Below are 25,829 nucleotides of genomic sequence, written 5' to 3' on the forward strand. Positions count from 1 at the left end.
TTTCCAAAACATATGCTGCCAAATTGCTGTTTTTCAGGCACTGGCTGAGTTTAATTTGAAGGGAAAAGGGTGTCAACGAATTATTGCTAGTTAGATTTATGGTTTGGTACATTCTCAATACAATGAATGCAGATTATTTAACAATCCATTAACTATATTTATATACACACGGTTATTATGCACAATTAGCGTGTACACCAGCTGTTCTCAATACGGTTTCTCACATCACACTCTACACATTTCAACGTACCTGAGGGTAAATGAAAGACTCAAGTTAAACTAATATTTCTTCTCCCCAGAATAATTTGTTTTAAATATGCTAAGCAAAAAGTTAACTATAACTTTACAGGATACACCATTATCACATACCAGTAATGACAGACAAATAAAAAACAATTTCATGGTTTGGTCAGCATTCCAAAATGTTTGACATTTATTTACTACACTGCTCAAAAAATAAATAACATATCGGGTCTCGTGAAGGAAATACAGCTCCGGAAAAAATGTAGAGACCACTGCACCTTTTTCTTTTGTTTCCAAAAAAGTGAGTGAGGAACAGAAGCGTTCAATTTGCAGTCTCTTAATTTTAACCTCTCTGTTCCTCACTCAAATCCTTCCTTTTTGACTTTTTTGGAATGGAAAGAAAACGGTGCAGTGGTCTCTTCATTTTTTCTGGAACTGTTTATTAAAGATCAACATTTTTACTATATATTAGTTGAGAACATATTGATGTAACAACGGTCAATGGAAACCAAAATCACCAACCCTACTGAAGGTTAGTTAAACAATTGAAATCCCAGGCTGTTCCAACTGGGGTGTGAATTTCATCATGGCAACTCAATGTGACTCAGTAGTGTGTATGGCCCCCACGTGCCTGTATGCACTCCCAACAACGTATGGGCATGCTCCTAATGAGACGGCGGATGGTGTCCTGGGGGATCTCCAAGACCTGAATCAGCGCATCAGTGAGCTCCTGGTAAGTCTGTGACGCAACTTGGCGGTGCCACATGCACCGATGCATAGCATGCCAGAGGTTAACAATTGGATTCAGGTCTGGGAAACATGGGGGCCAGTCAACAGCATCAATGCCTTCGTCATCCAGGAACTGCCTACACACTCTGGCCACATAAGGCCGGGCATTGAACTGCATCAGCAGGAACCCAGTGCCTACTGCACCAGTGTAAGGTCTGACAATGGGTCTGAGGATTTCATCCCGGTAGTCAGGGTACCACTGGCTAGCACTTGGAGGTCTGTACAACTCTCCAAGGATATGCCTCCCAAGACCATCACTGATCCACTGCCAAACTGGTCATTCTGGATGATGCTGCATGCAGCATAACATTCACCACGGCATCTCTAAACTCTTTCATGTCTGTCACATGCTCAGTGTGAACCTGCAGTGTGAATCTGGGTCGCCAATGACGGACCTGCCAATTCTGGTGTTCTCTGGCGAATGCCAATCGAACTGCACGGTAATGGGCTGTGAGCACAGGTCTCACTAGAGGAAGTCTGACCCTCACGCCACCTTCATGGAGTCTGTTTCGGACAGTTTGGTCAGAAACATGCACACCAGCAGCCTGCTGGAGGTCATTTTGTAGTGCTCTGGCAGTGCTCCTGCTCGCACAAAGGAGCAGATACCAGTCCTGCTGCTGGGTTGATGCCCTTCTACGGCCCAGTCCTGCTGTCCTCGTGTAACGGCCCACTCCTGGTATCTCCTCTATGCTCTTGAAACTGTACTGCGAGATGCAGCAAACCTTGTGACGGCACGTATGGATGTGCAATCCTGGAGGAGCTGGACTGCCTGTTCAACCTGAATGGGCTGCAGGTACCGCCCCATGCTACCAGTAGTGACAAGGACACTACCAAAATGCAAAACTAGAGAAGAATCAGTCAGGAAGGATAAGGAGAGCGCAACTGTCTGTCGCCACCACCTGCAAAACCATTCCCTTTTCGGGGTTGTCTTGCTATTACCTCTCAAGTACACCTGTTGTCACTTTTGCACCAAAACAGGTGACAGTGGTTCACAATTGCTTATGATTCCTAACTGGACAGATTGATATCCCTGAAGTTTAACTGACTTGCTGTTATACTGTGTTGATCAAATGTTTGAGCAGTGTATTTGCCTGTCTGTTTATCCATTTTGTGTTCAGTACTGCTTGATTTATTGGTTTTGTTAATACAATGAAACAATATGTATTTCTAAATTACAACAATCCTTTGATTCTTCAGAATTATGTCCTAAACAGATTTTACCTACAGCTTTTTATATACACTACTGTTCAAAAGTTTGGTCTGTGTTCTGCAAATACACAGCAGTGAATCCATGATTGTAAACCATTAAACTCAAAAATACATAGTTGGAAACATAGAAAAAGAGGGTTACTATCCTAACTCATATTTCTAAAATAGCATTTGTATGAATGCAACCAGATTTGTCAGTCAAAACCTAAGTCTTAAAATTATTGAGTGTGCTTTTGTGGAAGTGAGTGGATCGGTTTACATTTGGCACAGAATTTGGGCAGTTATGTTCTGAGTTGAGGTCACAGGTCAACAGTCCAAATATGTGAGACCACTAGTCAACATCTCGTAATGTAGGACATCTTGGTTTCTTCCAGCCAATCACCCAAGCACACAGTGATGACGGCATCAACTTTTTGTTTTCAACAAAGATGCAACCAACTGTGTCGCTTGATATACCTAGCTAGCTAAGTTTTATAATAATAATGTTTTTCCCATGTCAATCACACCAATTATCAAATTAAATGCATCGATTTCACAGTGTTCAGAAATTTCTGAATATTTCAAAAAAGTATAGGTGTCTTGGCCAATGTTGGATGCTGACCGCTTGATTGAAGATGAAAAAGTTGCAGGAAGATGGCGGACTGAGCGGCTGCGTAGTCTGAACTCAAGTGTAAAAGTTCCTCAATGTATCAATATTGTTTTTTTTTATCCCCATTGACATCTGAGATTTGACAGTTTACCATGACCAACAATGAAAATGCCAGAATTCCAGATCAAATAATGTAAAAAGCTCACAGAAATGAGTAACCAAGTAATGGACTTGGCGGTGAGTGGTAATAATAAAAGGAGACCTAAGGAGAATATTGATTCCCCACTGGTAACACCATCCAAAGGTGCACATGCTTGGTAGGTGACCAGATCAAAAGACCCCTGTTCATCAAACAGGGAGGTACTGGCTGCTATCGCGGCACTTTCAGTAAGATTTGACACACAAGAAAAGAAGATGGAAGATTTGGGAAGTCAAATGAAATAGAATTGGACTTTAATTACCAGTCTTTTTAAAGCAATGGAATTACACGTTGCGGAGGTGAAGGATTGTAAGCAACAAGGGTCTGCTTTGGAGATGCAAGTATGCGCCTTTGTTACAGAAGCTGAAGAGCTAAGGAAGAGACTGAAAGAGCAGGACAGATACAAAAGATGATGGAACCTCAGTGTCAATGGAATTAAAGAAGTAATGAATGAAAACATCAGGGAGGATTGGTGAAGTTAATCTGGAAAATAGCCCTGGACTGGGCAATGAAAATGGATGACCTGCATATGGTACATCGACTGGGAAGGAAAAAGGAAAGCTGGTCCCACCATGTAATCATCCAGTTTACTAAGATGCAACACAGAGATGGAATATTATGGAAGTTGACAAAGGACTTCAAGATCTACATGGACTTGGGGATCCGCTTCACCAAGGACTTGACGAAAAAGAGAACAAGTTTGCGATGTGAGGTCCTCTGTGTCCTTGCCCCATCTCTACCCTCTCATGCCCTCTACCAGTTACTGACACACACTCAAGACATCTTGCACCTGAACGCAGCTCTCACTCCAGATCGCAATCACCGAAATACTAGACACCTGTGCCTCATCTTCTCTCCCCATATAAGTCAGACCTCCGCCACCTCTTGGTTGTGAGGTATTGTTCGTAGTGAACCTGCCAAGCCGTTGCATCGTTGTAGATCAAATTACCTTTATTTCCCTGCCTGTTGTGTTTTTCTGCCCTTGCCCTGTTCCCATCTGTCGGGAAGCCTGGCTTTTGACCTGCCTGCCTGTCCTGTGGATTTTCCCGTCAGCCTGCCGATTACCTGTACTGTTGCCGTTTAGTCCTGACCACCTGTTACCGAACCTGCCTACTTGCCTCTCTGGTTGTTGAGTCTTGCCTGTGCCCTTTTTCGCTTGGTGACAATAAACAGACAGTTGTGTTCTGCAATTGGAACCTCAACCTCCAGGTCTGGGTGTTCATTACACGTGAGAGAAGCTCTTTGGCCAAGCATTCTACAGGCGAGAAAGGCAGAGGAATGGCAGGGGGGAAGGTATACTTTTGTGGCCCCTTTGGTTTTGTAAATGGCTGCCGCATTGCTCCTACGGGGTGAGAAGTAATAGCTACTTGCATGGGAGAACTTTACATGCAGAACATAACTATGCGGGAAGGTCTGTAGTAAAGAGGGACATTCCTGTTCATTCATTCTAGTGTGCACCGTTTACCTGGGGAAGTAATGGCACCAGGTAGCATTGTGGGAAGACAAGCCGGTGGAGGGAGTGTGATGCTCTGGGCAATGTTCTGCTGGGAAAACCTGGGTCCGGGCATTCATGTGAATTTCAATTTTACACAGGCCACCTACCTAAACATCATTGCAGACCAGGTACATCACTTCATGGCAATGGTATTTCCAGATGGCAGTGGCCTCTTTCAGCAGGACACATTGCACACATTGTTCGGGAATGGTTTGAGGAACATGAAGAGTTTGAGGTGTTGCCCTGTATTCCAAATTCCTTAGATATAAATCTGATTGAGCATCCGTGGGATGTGCTGGACCAAGAAGTCCAATACAGTCAGCATTTCAATGAGCCAATGACAGGAATATATTGCAAAAATAAATGTAACTGTTCACTCATATTTGCTTTCAAGAACTCTATCTTGGATATTTTTCTGATATATATATACTGTTTTTCAAACCACTAATACTCACAAACTCTTCAGTCTGTAATTTCTGTTAGATGTGATTGTCTCTGTGTTCTTTTCCTCCCTGTGACTGTTTGTCTCCTGATGCCTATGTGCCTGCCTGTTGCTTCATCGTGGTTGCTCTAATGTCATTGCTGTTTTGTAACTGTTGTGTATTTAACCTTTTTTATACCTTACAGACCCTTCTCCCTCAAGTTGCCACTTGCCAGGCCTCCATTGTAAATAATAATTTGTTGTTAATGACCGGCCTGGTTAAATAAATGAAACAGACCTGAATGCTATTAATGGTGGCTTGACTGCAGTTTTCATAGACAACACTAAAGGGTGAATTAGAACAGGGCCAATAGCCAATGGATTATAAAAAAGTAATATCGGCTGATTCATTGGTTGTTTTCTACAGTGCAGACATGGTTAAAAAACACTTTGTTAAGGTGCAATGTCATCCAGAAGTAGTTCTAATGGCTGCATCGTGCCAGACCAAAGTGAGATGTGAGTTGAATGAAGGTGCTGTGGAAAAGGCATTTGATAATTGACAAAAAGATAACCAACAGGCTTTTGTTAATGGCTTGCAATACATGAAAGGGACCTTGTTATTTCTTGGGGCAACTGAGGAAGTAATGAACTGGACAGATGGCTACTGTAGGTCAGAGCGACAGAGGAAACTGTTAAGTTCTTAATCTGTTTGTTGTTCTGCAAAGAGAAAGCCAAAGGGCTCTGGGAAGGGGGGTGACCCACTGACAATGCCAAATGTGATTGTGATAAATTGTCTAAGACATTATCTTCCAACTCTGTAGCATGTCATGCCATGGTTAGGGATGGAGTCCTCAGCTCTGGCTATTTGTAGCATGGCATAAACTCACAGGCCACTTTATTAGGTACACTTGGTTGTTGATACAAACAGTGAAACAGTGAATATGTGGATGCTGAACAACCTGGGAGGAACTAGGACTCCCGAAGATCAAGAAAGCACTTAACCTGTTGAAGGAATATGGTGTGGCGCTGGTCCAAATAAAGGATGTAGTTGAAGCAAAGGCCAGGCTAAAATTGACTTAAGTTAATGATACTATGAAGATGACAAACCTGCTTCTCCAGCTACATCTCCCAGTGCAGATTGGCAGGGCAAAGCAATGTGGGAGGCAGTTGAAGGACTACAGACATCTAATGTTTGTATTGCTGGTCCAGGACAGGTTTTGAAATGGTAAGTGGGTGGTAATATTTTATTAGTTAAGTGTTAAGTACACAACAGACCATTCAGTTGAGAATTCAGTTCAGCAGTGGAAGCACAACCATTGGAGGAGGGCATGTAAACAACAGCATCAGAACAATTAGCGGTATAAAGAAATGCAATGCCTTAACTTTAACACCTAATATACACTGACAAATGCAATGCCTTAACTTTAAAACACCTAATATACACAGCTCAATATAATTCAGGGAACAGTTAAATCACACATCAGGTCTCAATGAATGAAATAAATTAAAGATAAAAATCTTAACTGTTCATCATGTAATTCATTGAGAACTAGATGACTTAACATTGGTCAACGGAAGCCAAAATCACCAACCAATTGTTTACTTTTATTTTTGGTGTGAGTTTGAATCTGAATCGGTTGGTGATCTTGTTTTCCATTAACTGTTATGTAATTTTGTTCTCAACAAATTACACAATGTACAGTAAAGATTTTGAACATTAATATATTTAGTTCAATGAGACCCGGTGTGTGGTTTGTGTTCCCTTAATAGTTTTGAGCAGTGTATTTCCTTGATGGCAAACTTTTTCAAATATCAAGGCAACGCAAGAACAACTCTTAAAAAGTACTTAGGCTCTCAAATCCCTTAAAATTATTTTGAAGACTGCCAGAATCAACGTAGATCAAAAGCTACTTCACAAGGTTAAGTGGCCCCCTCTGAAGGGCCAAATAATTTTTAAGTTTGTTGGTATCACCAATCCTCTGAAGCAGCTATCTCTGGAGTGATCCTTAACAGACTTTAACCTCCTTACCTTCGAGGGGTCCATGCAGCCCTCACCCTCCGACACCTGGTAGGTCAGGTCTGTCTCCTCGAAGCCTGTTGCGCTCATGCGCTGGTCAGTGGACGGATCATTGCGGGGCGGTGAGTCGGGTGAATTGAGACATGTCTGGATGAGCGCTTTGCCCGTCTCGCTGGTGATCATAGGCTGGAGCTTGCGCGTAGCAAATGTGTAGACGTGGCCTGTCTCGCTAGCCACCAAGAGGAGGACCTGGGTGCCTGTTAGAGTGGAGAGCTCGTATGCCTGGGGGTGTGGGAGAGATATAGGTGTCACAAAATGTGTTTTCAGATCAAGGAAAATTCCATACAAGCATTACAACTGCGTATATGTCATTGTTGATAGAAAATATGTGCACTGAGAGCATAGCCTTGGTCTGTTCATTGTTATACTGGAGATTAAACAGCCTAGTTCATGTTGGCAGTCTTGTGTAGCTCTGTTGGTAGAGCAAAGAATGTCCAATGTAATGTTTTCACAATACCAAAATATGGACTTTGATACTGATACCAAGAAAAGTATCATGGTACTCGATACTAAAATGATACTAATTCATTATTTAATAATTAACCATCTGCTTCAGTGTAGCAGAGACCACAATTGATGTACTTGAGACAGCAGACTTAATGATATTATCACAGAATCTTTATATTTGAAGAAAAGAAAATGTCAGTCAAATCAGTCAAAGAAATGTTCTTATTCCATAGTACAATGAAATCATAAAGTCCAATCTCATTGCTTATTCTAAGTATAATCCAGTAATTTAGTAAGGCCATTGTGTGTTTCGGCTCTGCTCACTTGTACAGGATGTGCCTAAAAAGGAGATCTATAGATTGGCTGAACATCAATCAATCAATCAAATGTATTTATAAAGCCCTTTTTACAACAGCAGTTGTCACAAAGTGCTTTACAGAGACACCCAGCCTTAAACCCCAAGGAGCAAACAACAGTAGTGTTGGATTTCAGTGGCTAGGAAAAACTCCCTAAGAAGGCCGACTTTTAGGAAGAAACCTAGAGAGGACCCAGGCTCAGAGGGGTGACCAGTCCTCTTCTGGCTGTGCCAGGTGAGATATTAAGAGTCCAATTAGACATCTTGTTATCTTTCTAAGCTGGAGTTCCCAGAGAAGCTGGTGAGACATGTAGACTTACCATGCATAGGAGGGTGGCACAGTGGGCTGTACTAACCCTAACAGGCAGCCAGTGTAATTATTTTTGTTCTAGTTAGGATTCTAGCAGCCTTGTGCAGCAGTTTATTTATTGATTTGTCAGGGTAACTGGAAAGAAGAGCACTGCGGTAATCTAATCTGGAAGTTACAAAAGCATGGATTAGTTTTTCTGTATCAGTTTCTGATTTTTGCAATGTTTCGAAGATAAAAATAAGCAACTCGAGATATATTTCATAAGTTCATCAAAGGAGAGATCAGGATGGAGGGTAAAGCTGAGGTTTCTTACAGATTTTTGGGATACGACCATGAAGCCATCGAGGATCACAGTGAGATCTGCCAACAAATCTATTTGTTTCTTGGGTCCTAAAACGAGCATTTCTGTTTTTCTTGAGTTTAAAAGCAAGAAGCTCTCTGTCATCCACTTCTTAATATCTGAAACGCTGCTTTCAAAGAAGCAAATTTGAGGGCTTCTGCATGCTTCATCGAAATATATAACTGTGTCATCAGCATAACAGTGAAAATTGACATTGTGATCCGTATTACATCACCCAGTGGCAGCATATATAGTGAGAACAATAATGGGCCCAAAAGCGAGCCTTGAGGAACACCAAAACACTTTGATTTGGCAGAGGATAAGCCATCCACACATATGAACTGATATCTTTCCGAAAAATAAGATTTAAACCAGTCTAGAACATATCCACGTAGACCAATATGGGTTTCTAGTCTCTCTAAGAGAAGGGACTGATCAATAGTGTCAAAAGCAGCACTAAGATCTAGAAGCAACAGAACGGATGCAAAATGTCTGAGGCCATTAGAAGCTCATTTGTTACCTTCATGAGGGCAGTCTCAGTGCTATGATGGGGTCTGAAACCGGACAGGAACATAAATGTTATTTTTCTTCAGGAAGGCATTCAGTTGTTGGGAAACACAATCTTCAAAGATTTTTAAAAGGAATGGGAGGTTCAATATTGGCCTATAATTGTTTAATATGTTTGGATCCAGATTAGATTTTTTCAGAAGAGACTTAATTTCTGCTATTTTTAGTGAGTTTGCTACACATCCAGAGGATAGGGCGCAATTTATTATGTTCATCATTGCCTGACCTGACAATGTGGGTTTAAAACTCAATACAAATTTTGTGAACGTGTCGAGGGATACATGGCTTCTCCCTTGGGGATAGGGTGAGAAGCTTAGCCATCCATGAGGAACTCAGAGTAGAGCCGCTGTTCCTTTGCGTCAAAAAGTGCCAGTTGAGGTGGTTCGGGCATCTGGTAAGGATGCCCCCAGGATGTCTACCTAGGGAGGTGTTCCAGGCACGTCCAGCTGGGCGGAGACCTCGGGGTAGGCCCAGGACTAGGTGGAGAGATTATATTTCGACACTGGCCTGGGAACGCCTCGGGATCCCCCAGTCAGAGCTGGCAAATGTGGCTCGGGAAAGGGAAGTTTGGGGTCCCCTGATGGAGCTGCTGCCCCCGCGTCCCGATACCGGATAAGCGGATGAAAATGAGATGAAGATGAGGGATACATGTCCCCATTGACAGCTGGTCAGGGAGGTTCAGGACATTCTCAGGACAACTGAGATTTTGGAGACTTTAACTATTAAAGGAGGAGTCAGTTATTTGTTTTCTAATGGTGATGACCTTTTCATCAAAGAAGTTAATGTATTCATTACAGCTAAAGTGAAGACCCACTTCACTTGTTGAGCATTGCTTTTTTGTTAACTTCGCAACGGTATCAAAGACAAATTTAGCATTGTTTTTGTTCACCTCAATCAGGTTGGAGAAATAAGCTGATCGAGCAGATGAGTGCTTTTTGGTATTATAGTGTACTGTCTATCCAGGCTAGTCTGAATACTTCCAACTTGATGGAGTGCCACTTTCGCTCCAATTTTCTGGAGGCTTACTTGAGTGCTCTAGTATTGTCTTTGTACTAGGGAGCAAGTTTCTGTTGCATTTTCTTTAGTTTTTAGTGGTGCAACCGTATCTAAAGTAATTTGCAGTGTTGAGTTTAGATCCTTGATTAGATCTTTTGCAGACTTATTTACTCTGTCATTGATGAGCGAGCTTGGAAGAATATCAAGAAATGTTTTTTTAGTCAGAGAATTTACAGTACGGCTTTTGAAACTCATTGTTTGTGGAGCAAGTGGGTTTCTTGTTTTAATGTTAAAAGTAATAAGACAATAATCCGATATTCCAGGATTTTGGGGGGAAATTATAAGATCTACAATATCTATTGCTCGTCACAGGACTAAATCTAAGGTATGATTGTGGCAGTGTGTTGGACCTGAGACATGTTGGATAAAACCCATTGAGTCAATTATGGCTTCAAAGGCATTTTGAAGAGGGTCATTGGATTTTTCCATATGAATATTGAAATTGCCAGAAATTAGAATACTATCTGCCATGACTACAAGGTTAGACAAGAATTCTGGAAACTCACTGAGGAACATTGTGTATGGCCCAGGGGGCCTGTAAATAGTAGCTATGTAAAACGATTTGTGGTTAACTTCCATGAGTAAAAAAGAATGAAAACCAGTGATGTGTTTAAGAGTAAATATACGTTTACTGTCATAAATATAAGCAACACCCCCACCTTTTTGGGATGCATGGGGGATATGATCACTAGTATAGCCAGGAGGAGAGGCCATGTTTAGGGCAGTAAATTCATCAGGCTTTAACCATGTTTCCCACAAGCCAATAACATGTAGTTTAAGATCATTGATTAATGAATTTACTTCAACTGCCTTTGGAGCAAGGGATCTAACATTTAGGATTCCCATTTTGAGATGCAAGGTAATACAGTAATTTCTATTTGTGACCGAGGTGGAGGAAGGCTTTATTTTAATAAGGTTGCTATTGTTAGCGCTACATTGTTTAACTTTTCTCAGCCTGGAACGAGTCACAGTCACTATAGGCAAAACTGTACTAACTACTCTGGCTATGCTATCGACAGACTCCACAATGCTAGCGGGCTGGCTAACAGCCTGCGGCCTGTCCTGCACCCTATCTCATGGTGAGGCTATAGGAGTGAGACTCCTGCCAATGACTAAAGTTTTCAGTAGAAAATGCCTGCCAATCATTCCCCTCTGAACACGGCTCGGGCCTTGACTCCAACTCCAGTGGGGAAAACCTGTTGAAAATCTCAGTCAGCTCTAGCAGCGACACAGGTTTAACTGGTTGACAGCATTTCTTACCAGTGACCAAGAGAAAGTTCTTGCCCGGCTGCAGGAACAGTTCCAGGGGACTAACAACACTAATGTTTCTTCCTGGTGGCACAGACACTGTTTTTTCAGTTTCAACACTAACATAATCTTGCCTAACATTTGCATCTGAAGCTGAGCCTCTAACTCTGCTATCTTTACTTGAAGACGATAGTTCTCCTCCGTGTTGAAACTACAACAACTACAATGATGAGGCATAATAATGGTACGTTTATTATGTCCAAATCGAGTCCCGGTGTAGAAAAGTTGGGTAAAAAGACAATAGATAAAAATATTGTATTGGTAAACTCTTAAAGTAGAATTTAACCAATTAGTTTATATAGAGTAAATTCTAAAATGTTTGGCCAGGTAGGTAACAGCAAGCAGCGTACAGCACGTCAACAATCCCACAATGCAATGGGGATTGACTAGTCTGACTAGACTGGACTGCTTAAATTTTGGAATGCATGGACATCACCTAACGCTAGGTTTCCTCCTTTGTGATGCTTTGCCAAGCCTTTACTGCAGCTGTCTTCCGTTGTTGTTTGTTCGTGGGTCTTTCTGCCTTCAGGTTTGTCATCAGCAAGTGAAATGCATGCTCAATCGGGATGAGATCAGGTGATTACGTTGGCCATTGCAAAAAATGTCCACTTCTTTGCCTAAAAAACTCCTGGGTTGCTTTTGCAGTACGTTTTGGGTCATTGTCCATCTGTAAAGTGGACAATGAATGCCATCCAATCAACTTTGGTGAATTTGGCAGAATCTGAGCAGACAGTATATCCTTACCCTTAGTTTTATCTGTCCAAAGAAGGCTGTTTCAGAATAGGGCTGGATTTGTTTTGTCTAATCTGGCCTTCCATTCTTGAGCCTTATGAATGGTTTATACCTTGTGGTGGACCCTCTGTATTTGGTCTCGTGAAGTCCTCTCTTTATGGTAGACTTGGAAAATGATATGCCTACCTCCTGGAGAATGTTTTTGACTTGGCTGGATGTTGTGAAGGGGTTATTCTTTACCATGGAAAGGACCCTACGATTATCCACCACTGTTGTCTTACCATGTACAACCAAGCCTTTTTGGTGTTGCAGAGCTCACCAGTGTTCTTTTCTTCATTATGTACCAAACTGTTGATTTGGCCACTCCTAATGTTCCTGCTATCTCTCTGATGGATTTTTATTTTTTTTGCAGACTAAGGATGGCCTGTTTCACTTGCATTGAGAGCTCCTTTGACAGCATGTTATGGGTTCACAGCAACTTCCAAATGAAAATACCACACCTGGAATCAACACCTGACCTTTCACCTGCTTAATTGATGAAGAAATAAAGGAATAGCCCACACCTGTCCATGTAACAGATTTTGAGTCAACTGTCCAATTACCTTTGGTACCATGAAAAAGAGGGGGATACATATTAAAAAGCTGTAATTCCTAAACCCTTCATCCAATTTGGATGTGAATACTCTCAAACTAAAGCTGAGAGACTGTACTTTCAACCCATATTATTTAACTGTAACTTATATATTTAGGTAAAAAGACAAAATAACAGAAATTGGGTCTGTGTCCAAATATTTCCAGACCTAACTATATACACACACATATACACCAATCAGCCATAACATTATGACCACTGACAGGTGAAATGAATGGATAATCCCATTATCATGGCACCTGTCAGTGCCATGATTAGGCAGCAAGTGAACATTCTGTCCACAAAGTTGATAGGTTAGAAGCAGGAAAGGTGGGCAAGCCTAAAGATCCGAGCGACTTTGATGAAAGCCAAATTGTGATGGCTGGACGACTGTGTCAGAGAATCAACAAAACTGCAGAATTGTTGGGTGTTCCCTGTCTGCAGAGGTCAGTACCTATCAAAAGTGGTCTAAGGAAGGAAAGGTGGTGACCCAGCGACAGGGTCATGGGCGGCCAAGGCTCATTGATGCACGTGGGAAGCGAAGGCTGACCCATGTGGTCTGATCCAACATATGAGCTAATGTAGCTCAAATTGCTGAAAAACAATGCAGAAATGTGCCAGAACACACAGGGCATCGCAGTTTGTTGCGTATGGGGCTGCATAGCCGCAGACCAGTCAGGGTGCCCATGCTGACCCGTCCACTGACGAAATGCCTACAATGGGCACGTGAGCATCAGAACTGGACCATGGAGCAATTGAAGAAGCTGGCCTGGTCTGAGGAATCACATGTCCTTTTTTTTGGCCCGGGTGTGTGTGCATCGGTTTAGTTCGGTGTTGCGTAACATGCCTGCAGCTTTCCAGAGAGATGAGCTGAATGGGTGTTTTAAATAGAATTCTAATTGTTATTGTATTTGGTGCCTTGATCAAGAGCACAATGGTAGAAGATGGTAGAACTATTATAATACAATAATAATAATCATCATCTTTGTTTATAGAGCATGTTATAAAGTGCTTCACAGCTTCAAAGACAACAAAATACACACAAATAACAAAATAGGTGATAAAAGCAAGAACACTACATAATTTTTTAAAATACAGTTAAAAGAAAAGGAAAAAATAAATTCAGCTAAAATCAGGAAAAGGCTCTTCTATAAAAGTATGTTTTAAGAAAGGACTTCAAGGAGTTCACTGACTCAGCCGACCTGATGTCCTCAGGCAGGCTGTACCAGAGCCTCGGGGCCCTGACTGAAAACACACTGTCTCCATTAGTTTTCAGTCGAGACTCTGGAACAGACAACAGGTCTCTGCCAGAGGATCTCAAGGTATGTGCCGGTGCATATGGGACTAATAGGTCAGAGACATAACATGGAGAGGCCATGCAGAGCCTTAGAAGTAATCAATAAGATGTTTAAGTATATTCTAAAGGATACTGAGAGCCTGTGTAATGAAGCCAAAATAGGGGTGATGTGATCATGTTTCTCGGTTCTGCATAAAGAGTTCTGTGCAGTCTGGAGTCGATCAAAATAGATTTTTGGGTCAAGCAAGTAAAAAGGCTGTTGCAGAAATCCAGATGTGATCAGATAAAATAATGTAAAATGGTGTCAGTGTCCTTAAAAGTGAATATTGATAGTATGTTTGATATATTTCTAAGATGTGATTGCACATGTTTTGTGGAGTGCTGTTCGAAACTGTAATTATGTTGTTGTTTTTCTTACAGTGGGTCATAATATATCATATCTTTTAGTTTGTCAGTTCGTTTGGATATTTTTTTCCGCGCATTTCCGCACTAAGTCAAAACATGTGTACACCACCTCCTGAGCTGGCGTAGGATTTGAGAGTGCCGTACGCCAACGTCCATATTGATAAATCTCAAAGTCACCGTGGTTTTGGGTGTACGCCAGGTGTACGCTGGAAATTTGGTGTACGCACTTTTGATAAATGAGGGCCAACGACCAGGATCTCTGTTTTGAGCTCAGCTGAAGGAAATTATCTGACATCCAATTTTTGACATCACAAAGGCAGTCGGTAAGTGAACTCAGCATTCCAGGGTCTATGCATCTGAGAGGGAGTGCATCATCAGCATAAACATGAAAAGAGACACAGTGTGTCTGTATAACATGTCCAAGTGGAAGCATATATAAGAAAAATAAAATAGGTACCAAGACCGACCTCTGAGGCACACCATATTTAACAGAACAAAATGAGCGAACATAATTATTCACAGAGACAGAACCTCCTGCTCGACAGGTGCGATGAAAACCATTCTCAAATATGTTGTTAATTTCTAATACAGAGAGTAGTTGGTGGGATACTATTATTTCTAAAATCTTTGATATGAAAGGCAATTTGGAAACTGGTCTATAATTGAGGGAGGGATCCAGGGTTTCACACAAGCAGTTTTAAAATAATCAGGGACACAACCGGTAGATAAGGAGCTGTTAAAAACAAAGCAAACAGGGCCCGACAGATTCCTTTACTTTTAGTAAAAACGTTGTCAGTATTACATCAAGGGGGCTGGAAGACACTCACATTTGCAATACGGTTTTTAAAAGCTCAGTAGTCAATGGGATAAAATTGGTTAAAACTATCTTGTTGCCGGTGAGGCACTTCAGAGTAAGAGGCAGAGGAGGTAAGAGAGGCTCTGATTGACTCCACATTATCAGTAAAATAGGATAAAAACAGTGCCCAATCATCTATGGGATTACAGACCAGAAACTTTCTATTTAGATTTACATGAGATATCAATGGATTCTGCCAGTCATTGTAAAAATTTGAGGGAAGACATTAAGGGCCGTGACATACCCTGTTTGAATGGACCAATTTTTTAATCGAGCAATGTCCATTGTTTACAATAAAGCATATGTTTTTAACATAATTCATTGCTTTTTAAATAGAAAATTGTTTACTTGGGACTAAATTTTAACACATTCTAAAATTGCGATTATTTGCAATTAACTAGACATTTACGCAATTAATATTTTTAATGGTTTGACATACCCTTGGAGAGTTGGTAATATATTTGTAAAGAAAACACGAGGGAGCAGGTAAAACACATCTTTTATTTCTTATGGGATTCACATTCAACTGACAGACCGGATTGTAACCTATATTTTTGAGACGAACTGCATTGTGGGATTGTTGACGTGCTGTACCCTGCCTGCTGTTACCTACCTGGCTACCTGCCAAACTTTTTTCGAATTTACTCGATATAAACTAATTGGTCAAAATTCTATTTTAGAGTTTTACCAACGCAATATTTATCTGTTGACCTCTTACCCAACTTTTCTACACCGGGACTCTTTTTGGACATAATTAACAGAACTACTCACCCCTGAACACCCGAGGCTAAGTATCATTACAATGCCTTTTCACTGTAATTGTTGTAGCAACAACACGGAGGAGAATGTTCGTCTTAAGTTAAAGATAGCAGAGTTAGAGGCTCGGCTTCTGACGCAAATGCCAGGCAAGGATTATGCTAGTGTAGAAATAGAAAAATCTGCGTCAGTGCCACCAGGTAGAAACGATAGTTTTGTTAGCCCCCCGGCACAGCTCCTGCAGCCGGGCAATAACTTTCTCTTGGTCACTGGGAAGAAATGCCGTCGACCAGTTAAACCTGAATCGTTGCTAAAACCAACTGAGACTTTGAACAGGTTTTCCCCACTGGAGTCGGAGTCAAGACCCGAGCCGTCTTCGGAGGGGAATGGTCGGCAGGCATGTTCTACCGGTGGACTTGAAAAACTGAAAACTTTAGTCATTGGCGATTCCATCACACGCAGTATTAGACTAAAGAATCAGCCGGCGATCGTACATTGTTTACCGGGGGGCAGAGCCACCGACGTAGCCGCAAATCTGGGGTTGGTGCTAGCGAAGTCTAAAACTGGCAAGTATAGAGAGTACAGAGATATTGTTATCCACGTTGGCACCAACGATGTTAGGATGAAACAGTCAGAGGTTACGAAGCAGAACATAGCATCAGCGTGTAAATTAGCTAGAAAGATGTGTCGGCATCGAGTAATTGTCTCTGGCCCCCTCCCAGCTAGGGGTGGTGACGAGCTCTACAGCAGACTTGCGCAACTCAATCGCTGGCTGAAAACGGAGTTCTGCCCGTCGCAGGAGGTAGAGTTTGTAGATAACTGGCCTTCTTTTTGGGACTCTCCCAGAAATAGGGCCAGGCCTGATCTGCTGAGGAGCGACGGACTCCATCCTAGCTGGAGTGGTGCTCTTCTTTTGTCTAGGAACATTGACAGGAGTCTCACTCCTATAGCTTTAACATGAGATAGGGTGCAGGTCAGGCTGCAGGCTGTTAGCCAGCCTGCTAGCATAGTGGAGTCTGTCAATAGCATAGCCAGAGTAGTTAGTACAGCTTTACCTATTGCCACTGTGACTCGTTCCAGGCTGAGAAAAGTTAAACAAGGTAGTGCTAACAAAAACAACCTTATTAAGATAAAGCCTTCCTCCACCTCGGTCAAAAATAAAAATAATTGTATCACTTCGCATCTCAAAATGGGACTCCTAAATATTAGATCTCTTGCTCCAAAGGCAGTTGCGGTAAATGAATTAATCTCTGATCATAAACTAGATGCTATTGGTTTATGTGAAACGTGGCTAAAGCCTAAAGAATTCACTGCCTTAAATGAGGCCTCTCCTCCTGGCTATACTAGTGATCATATCCCTCGTGCATCCCGAAAAGGAGGGGGTGTCGCTAATATTTATGACAGTAAATATAATCTTACTCTCAAACATATCACAGAGTTTCATTCTTTCGAAGTTTTACTCATGAAAGTTAACCAGGCCGATAAATCATTTTACATAGCTACTATTTATAGGCCCCCCGGGCCATACACATTGTTCCTCAATGAGTTTCCAGAATTCTTGTCTAACCTTGTAGTCATGGCAGATAGTATTCTAATTTTTGGCGATTTCAATATCCATATGGAAAACCCCCATGATCCTCTTCAAAAAGCCTTTCAAGCCATAATCGACTCAATGGGTTTCATCCAACATGTCTCAGGTCCAACACATTGCCACAATCATACCTTAGATTTAGTCCTGTCACGAGAAATAGATATTGTAGATCTAATAATTTACCCCCAAAATCCTGGATTATCGGATCACTGTCTTATTACATTTACCGTTAAAACAAGAAATTCACTTGCCCCCCAAACAATGAGTTTCAAAAGCCGTACTATAAATTCTCGGATTACAAATAAATTCCTTGATATTCTTACTAGTTCGCTCTTAAATGACAGAGTAAATAAATCTGTAAACGATCAAATCGAGGATCTAAACTCAATACTGCGAAATACATTAGACATAGTTGCACCACTAAAAACTAAAGAAATACGCAACAAGAAACTTGCTCCTTGGTACACCGACAATACTAGAGCACTTAAGCAAGCCTCCAGAAAATTGGAGCGAAAGTGGCGCTCCACCAAGTTGGAAGTATTTAGACTAGCCTGGATAGACAGTACAGTACAATACCGAAAATCACTCACGTCTGCTCGATCAGCTTATTTCTCCAACCTGATTGAGGCGAACAAAAACAATCCAAAATTTCTCTTTGATACAGTTGCAAAGTTAACAAAAAAGCAAAGCTTAGCATGTGAAGTGGGTCTTCACTTTAGTTGTAATGAATACATGAACTACTTTGATGAAAAGATCGTCACCATTAGAAAACAAATAACTGAATCCCTAAATAGTTATGGTCCTAAAAATCTCGGTTGTCCGGAAAATTTCCGGAGCCTCCCTGATCAGGTGTCAATGGGGACACTTGAGTTTTTTGATACCGTATCGCTCGACACATTTACAAAATTTGTAATGAGTTCTAAACCCACAAACTCTCAGCTAGACCCGATTCCTACAAAATTACTTAAGGAGTTATTTCCTGTGCTAGGTCAGCCAATGCTGAACATAATAAATTGCTCCCTTTCCTCCGGATGCGTACCAAACTCACTAAAAATTGCGGAAATTAAGCCTCTTCTAAAAAAATCTAATCTAGATCCCGACATATTAAACAATTATAGGCCAATATCGAACCTCCCGTTCCTCTCAAAAATCTTAGAAAAATGTGTTTCCCAACAACTGAATGCCTTCCTAAAGACAAAAAACATTTATGAAATATTCCAGTCTGGTTTTAGATCCCATCATAGTACTGAGACTGCACTCGTGAAGGTAACAAATGACCTTCTAATGGCCTCAGACAAAGGTTCCGCATCCGTCCTGTTGATCTTGATCTTAGTGCTGCTTTTGACACTATTGATCACTCCCTTCTCTTAGAGAGACTGGAAACCAATATTGGGCTACGTGGACATGTTCTAGCCTGGTTTAAATCTTATTTATCTGAAAGATATCAGTTCGTTAGTGTGGATGGCATATCCTCTGACAAGTCAAAGGTATGCTTTGGAGTTCCTCAAGGCTCGGTTCTGGGCCCATTACTTTTCTCACTATACATGCTCCCTCTGGGCGATGTAATCCGAAATCACAATATTAACTTTCACTGTTATGCTGATGACACACAGTTATATATTTCAATGAAGCATGGAGAAGCCCCTAAATTAGCTATTTTGGAAGCATGCGTTTCAGACATTAGGAAGTGGATGACAGAGAATTTCTTGCTCTTAAACTCAAATAAAACAGAAATGCTCCTTTTAGGACCCAAAAAACAAATAGCGTTGTTAGCAGATCTCACTGTGAACCTCGACGGCTGCATGGTCGTATCCCAAAAAACTGTAAAAAACCTTGGCGTTACCCTTGACCCTGACCTCTCATTTGAAGAACATATAAAATATGTCTCAAGAGTTGCTTATTTTCATCTTCGAAACATCGCAAAAATTAGAAACTTCCTATCAAAAACTGATGCAGAAAAATTAATCCATGCTTTCGTTACTTCTAGATTAGATTACTGCAATGCTCTTATCTCTGGTTATCCAGACAAATTAATAAATAAACTTCAATTAGTGCTGCACACAGCTGCTAGAATCCTAACTAGAACAAAAAAATTTGAACACATTACTCCTGTCCTGGCATCCTTACATTGGCTGCCTGTTAGGGTTAGGGCTGATTTTAAGGTTTTACTCTTAACCTATAAATCAATACATGGACTTGCTCCTACTTACCTTGCTGAAATGATCCAGCCATATATACCTACACGTAACCTTAGATCGCAAGACGCAGGCCTTTTAATTGTACCTAGAATTTCTAAACAAACAATTGGCGGCAGGGCCTTTTCTCATAGAGCTCCACTCCTGTGGAATGATCTGCCAATTAAGGTTAGAAATGCAAACTCAGTGCAAACTTTCAAGTGTCTACTAAAAACTCATCTCTACAGCACGGTTTATAATTAGGTGTAGCCTGGCCCGGGGGCGTGAAGGTGACCAGTAGGCTTGATACTGTCCACCCTTGCTGTCTTGCCAGGTGGGCTCTCGTCGCCACTGGGATGCCCTCCCTCCAATGCCCTTCGGGGGAAGAGTCACTGGCTTGTTGTTGACTCTCTACTTGCGCACTTGTGCAGTTGGGCTGTACGCTACTAGCAATACTCGGCCCTCATTCAGGGGGGTTGCGGTTGGTGGGTGTCCCTTTGGTTGATGCCTGGCAATGTGGTTGGATTGATTTCCTGCCTGTTGGGCCCTGTCCGGGGCCTCCCCCGGGTAGGGCCACAGTGTCACCGGACCCCCCCGTCTCAGTTTCCAAGGTGTTACGCTGCTATATTATTGTGCTGGGGGACATGAGGGATGTACTACTAACTTTTCTCAGTTTCCTCCAATTTTAAATTTTAGAAGGAGATGAGGTCCTGGTCCACACCTGCGGATTACCTGGTTTGGGGGGACCGTTGCTGTTCCTGTCCTTGTCCACTTGGTCATACTTCTGACCTAGTCTAAAATCAAATATACTCTGGATTTAGCCAAGAGAAATTTATTTATTATTCCAATTGGACTCTTAATATCTCACCCGGCACAGCCAGAAGAGGACTGGTCACCCCTCTGAGCCTGGGTCCTCTCTAGGTTTCTTCCTAAAATTCGACCTTCTTAGGGAGTTTTTCCTAGCCACTGAAATTCAACACTACTGTTGTTTGCTCCTTGGGGTTTAAGGCCGGGTGTCTCTGTAAAGCACTTTGTGACAACTGCTGTTGTAAAAAGCGCTTTATAAATACATTTTGATTGATTGATTGATTGATAGGTCATAGCAGAATGGCACAATCATTAAACAAAACATGGCAACAAAGAACAAAAAGTTCAAAAGTCTGCATACCCTTAGTTCCTAATATGGTGTATTGCCCCATTTAGCATCAATGCAGTCTTTTGTAATAGTTGTCTTTGAGTCCCCAAATTCTTGCAGGTGGTATAGCTGCCCATTCATCTTGGCAAAATGCCTCCAGGTCATGCAAAATCTTTGGTCGTCTTGCATGAACCGCACCTTTGAGATCTCCCCAGAGTGGCTAGATGATATTAAAGGAGACTGTGATGGCCACTCCAGAACCTTCACCTTTTCCTGCTGTAACCACTGGAGGGTCAACTTGGCCTTGTGCTTAGAGTCATTGTCGTGCTGGAAAGTCCAAGAGCGTCCCATGTGTACCTTTCATGCAGAAGAATGCAAATTGTCTTCCAGTATTTTCGGATAACATGCTGCATTCATCTTGCCATCAATTTTCCTTGCGCCTTTAGAGCTCACACACAGAGAGGCTCCACCATGCTTCACAGGGGGCATGGTATTCTGTTCACTACAGGCCTTGTTGACTCCAAACATAGCGCTTTTGATTGTGACCATTATTTCTCCTGAGGTTAGCTGTGGGTTTTTCTTTGTCCACCGAACAATTCTGTCTGAAATCTTTCTTGGTCTACCAGACCGTGGCTTGGTATCAAGAGATCCCCAAATTTTCCACTTCTTAATAAGTGATTGAACAGTACTAACTGGCATTTGCAAGGCTTTGGATATCTTTTTATATCCTTTTCCATCTTTAGAAAGTTTCATTACCTTGTTTCACAGGTCTTTTGACAGTTCTTTTCTGCTCCCCATGGCTCAGTATCTAGCCTGCTCATTGCATCCACGTGAGAGCTAACTCATTGACTATTTATACACAGACACTAATTGCAATTTAAAAAGCCACAGGTGTGGGACATTCACCTTTAATTGCCATTTTCACCTGTGTGTGTCTGTAACAAGACCAAACATTCACAGGTTTTATCAAGCCTGTTGCAAAGAATCTTGGTGTCAGGTTTGACAGTAATTTACACTAAGTTTTTCCCGAATTGCGTTTCAGGGCAGGGCCAACGAGTACACGAGGGTGCCCTTCAGTTACGCACACCTTCTCCAAATGCATGGAGACCTTCTGGGACCGACCCAGCAGGTTTCTGGGCCCACAGACACCTGCGCTCTCTCTCAGCCGTTCACATTCCAGGACAGCTGAATGTGGGCACGGACCTGATGTCCCGAGAGGGTCTGCGAGATGACGAGTGGCTTCTTCAACTGGAAGCCCGACTCTTTGCGTCGAGGCAGAACGCTCAGTGTCGGCTTTACATCTGATCCATGTGGCACCGGATCGCCCTGCAGGAGTCTGGTACCCGGAAATCATTCAACTGCTGCAGGACCGCCCTTGGACATCCCCCTCAGACAGGACATCCCAGGCCAGGGGAACGATCGTTCGCCCACCGTCGTTGTTAGGGACTCTCATGGTCTGGCCCCTGAATAGGATAGGCTGATTAGAAGGGGACTGTCTACCGCGGTAGTACACACTATACAGAGCACTAGGGCTTCATCTACTTCCAAACTGTATTCCATGAGGTGGGACATGATTGTGACTTGGTGTGAGTGGTCTTCCTTAGACCCTCTATGTTGCCCGGTCGAAGTGATTCTGTCCTTATTACAGTACCTATTCGACATGGAGAGATCACCCTCTACTATTAGAGGTTATGCCTCAGCGATCTCTACTTGTCATGAGGGGTTCGCTGGTAACAATGTTTTCAGCCACACGCTGATTAGGCGTTTCCATTTGGGTATGCGCTGTCTCCGCCCTGTGGCCAGAACTGGTGTGCTCCTGTGGGATCTTTCCAAGACTCTCAGAGCGCTCTGTGCACTTCCTTCTGAGCCCTTGGAACAGAGCGCTCTGAAATCGCATTCTATGAAGACTGCCTTGCTCCTTGGTTTGTGCTCAACAAAACGAGTGAGCGATCCGTGTGCGCTTTCCGTGCGCCCTGGATGCCTGTCCACTAGGAGCTAGGCCATTTAGGGGGCTCTGCTCCACTTATATAACCAGAGTTACATTCCCTGTAACTAAAATGTTTTCCACTGCATGGTACGGGCTCCACTGTACTCGCCTCTGCTATACTCGCTTTGGGAGCTTTTCCACTGCATGCAACTGGTTCAAATCTGCCCATGTCACCTTTTCAGCTTTTCCACTGCATGATCCCTGCTCAACTCTACTCGCCTCTACTCGCTTTGGGAACGATTGAGTGACAGCCCCCCCCACCCGTACCCAAGAACCAGCCCGCGAAAACACTCGCAGACAGTTTAGGAAAAACAATTTCATACCTGGGAATTGAACCAGGGTGGCCAGGGCATATACCACTAGGCCACCGGGACTCACTGTTCTCAAGGAAAGTCAGTACCAGACCAAGTAGTTATAGTATAACTTTCAGGTCAATTGACAGACTGAAATGGCAGATCCTTCGGCATCCCCACACAAACTGACCCGGAGTGAGAGAGGACGAGTCCACACAGCAGCGCCAGCACAGAACTCAATTGAGCCTGAGACCAAAGAAGTGTAAACAGACCCACGGAGGATTGTGTCGCAATGCTAACTAGGCACCCCGCCAGCTCATGAAGAGTGAAGCTACACAGGGTTTACCCGAAAAAATGCTGCTAATTCTTCCCACACCGGGAAAGGCTGGCATCTACCGAAGAGGTTAATCTATAACACTCCCCAAGTCAGGTCCAGGTTGTACACAAAGCACTGCACAAATCTCATCTGACGAACTGTGGACGGCAGAGGTGGGGGACTCGAGTCACAATTTTCAGGACTTGTGACTTGGTTGATTAAAGTATGAAAATGACTTGACTTGAATTTGACTTGAGAACAAGTTACTTGAGACTTGACTTGACTTGAAGTGGAAGACTCGACAATGACTTGAACTTATAATAAACCAACAGCAATAAAATTATTTTATATGTTGTGACATCAGCACCACTAATCAGCGTATGTGCCTTTCCAATTCCAACTGCGCCAAACATGGCAGACAGTAACGTTAGTCGAGCTCCACAAATAGTATTGTTTGGATACAAGGACTTTGAACTGGGCCGTGTGAATGAAAAAAGATTTGCCAGATGCAAAATATGCAACAACGTCAAATTTCATTAGTTATTTTAAGAACCACAAGAAAAGGTAAGAAAGTAATCTCTTTATATTCAGTTTCACTAGGATCTATAACGATTAAGTTACTAATGTAATGAATTAATCTTTTGTTTGTCATAATTTGGCCTTGGTTGCATATTATGTTTTGTTTTCTTTCTTGTTAGAAATGTGACCATTATCATTACTGAATACATCTGGTAAATAGATGTAAGGGAATTTGACTATAACAGTGGCATAGCCTGAATTTTAATGTTGATGGGCATCTTAAAATGAGCGGGCATGTATATTATTACACGTAGGCTATAATGTCTGTATTAAATGTGGGCATTTTCAAGTGTTTCTGGACTGCGTGTGGAAACTAAAAAGCATTGTGCTTACACCATAACAGTTAACTTTACTGCATGAAAGGTTAACATGGAGGCGCCGATGTGATTACTAGCACCTAAACATTTCGAATAGTTTTTTTTTTACTCATACAGACAATAATAATTACAGCGTAATTACATATTAGGCAGTTTTTCAGTCACAATAATTAGTTTATAAGGTTGTTATTATCAGCCCTTATTACATGGATTGGCTGAATTCCAGAGCAGAATGCGTGTTATTTCTTGATAACAGACCGTTGCCATGAAATACAGCACGCTGCTATGGACGCAGCAGGATTCTAACCAGAGACGGAACGCACTATTTTCTTTAGAGGAAGCAATACAATCAATCAATCAATCAAATGTATTTATAAAGCCATTTTTACAACAGCAGTTGTCACAAAGTGCTTTACAGAGACACCCGGCCTTAAACCCCAAGGAGCAAACAACAGTAGTGTTGAATTTCAGTGGCTAGGAAACACTCCCCTAAGAAGGTCGAATTTTAGGAAGAAACCTAGAGAGGACCCAGGCTCAGAGGGGTGACCAGTCCTCTTCTGGCTGTGCCGGGTGAGATATTAAGAGTCCAATTGGAATAATAAATACATTTCTCTGGGCTAAATCCAGAGACTATTTGATTTTAGACTAGGTCAGAAGTATGACCAGGTGGACAAGGACAGGGACAGCAACGGGCCCCCCAAACCAGGTAATCCGCAGGTGTGGACCAGGACCTCATAGTACATCCCTCATATCCCCCAGCTCAATAATATAGCAGCGTAACACCTTGGAACTGAGACGGGGGGGTCCGGTGACACTGTGGCCCTACCCGGGGGAGGCCCCGGACAGGGCCCAACAGGCAGGAAATCAATCCAACCACATTGCCAGGCATCAACCAAAGGGACACCCACCAACCGCAACCCCCCTGAATGAGGGCCGAGTATTGCTAGCGGCGTACAGCCCAATTGCACAAGTGCGCAACAGAGAGTCAACAACAAGCCAGTGACTCTTCCCCCGAAAGGCATTGGAGGGAGGACATCCCAGTGGCGACGAGAGCCCACCTGGCAAGACAGCAAGGGTGGACAGTATCAAGCCTACTGGTCACCTTCACGCCCCCGGGCCAGGCTACACCTAATTATAAACCGTGCTGTAGAGATTAGTTTTTAGTAGACACTTGAAAGTTTGCACTGAGTTTGCATTTCTAACCTTAATTGGCAGATCATTCCACAGGAGTGGAGCTCTATGAGAAAAGGCCCTGCCGCCAACTGTTTGTTTAGAAATTCTAGGTACAATTAAAAGGCCTGCATCTTGCGATCTAAGGTTACGTGTAGGTATGTATGGCTGGATCATTTCAGCAA

General features: G+C 42.5%; 1 protein-coding gene across 2 annotated transcripts in view; it reads right to left on the reverse strand.

The window, feature by feature from the left end:
* Positions 1-25,829, reverse strand: part of srfa (serum response factor a) — an 82,141-nt gene that overhangs the window by 23,655 nt on the left and 32,657 nt on the right. For both annotated transcript variants that reach the window (XM_010904834.3, XM_010904832.3), the window contains exon 2: positions 6,975-7,244. In XM_010904834.3, coding sequence (XP_010903136.2) covers positions 6,975-7,244 — 270 coding nt within the window. The remainder of the gene's footprint in view (positions 1-6,974; positions 7,245-25,829) is intronic.

The sequence above is a fragment of the Esox lucius genome, chromosome 9 (assembly GCF_011004845.1).
Source record: "Esox lucius isolate fEsoLuc1 chromosome 9, fEsoLuc1.pri, whole genome shotgun sequence".
NCBI classification, from domain to species: domain Eukaryota; kingdom Metazoa; phylum Chordata; class Actinopteri; order Esociformes; family Esocidae; genus Esox; species Esox lucius.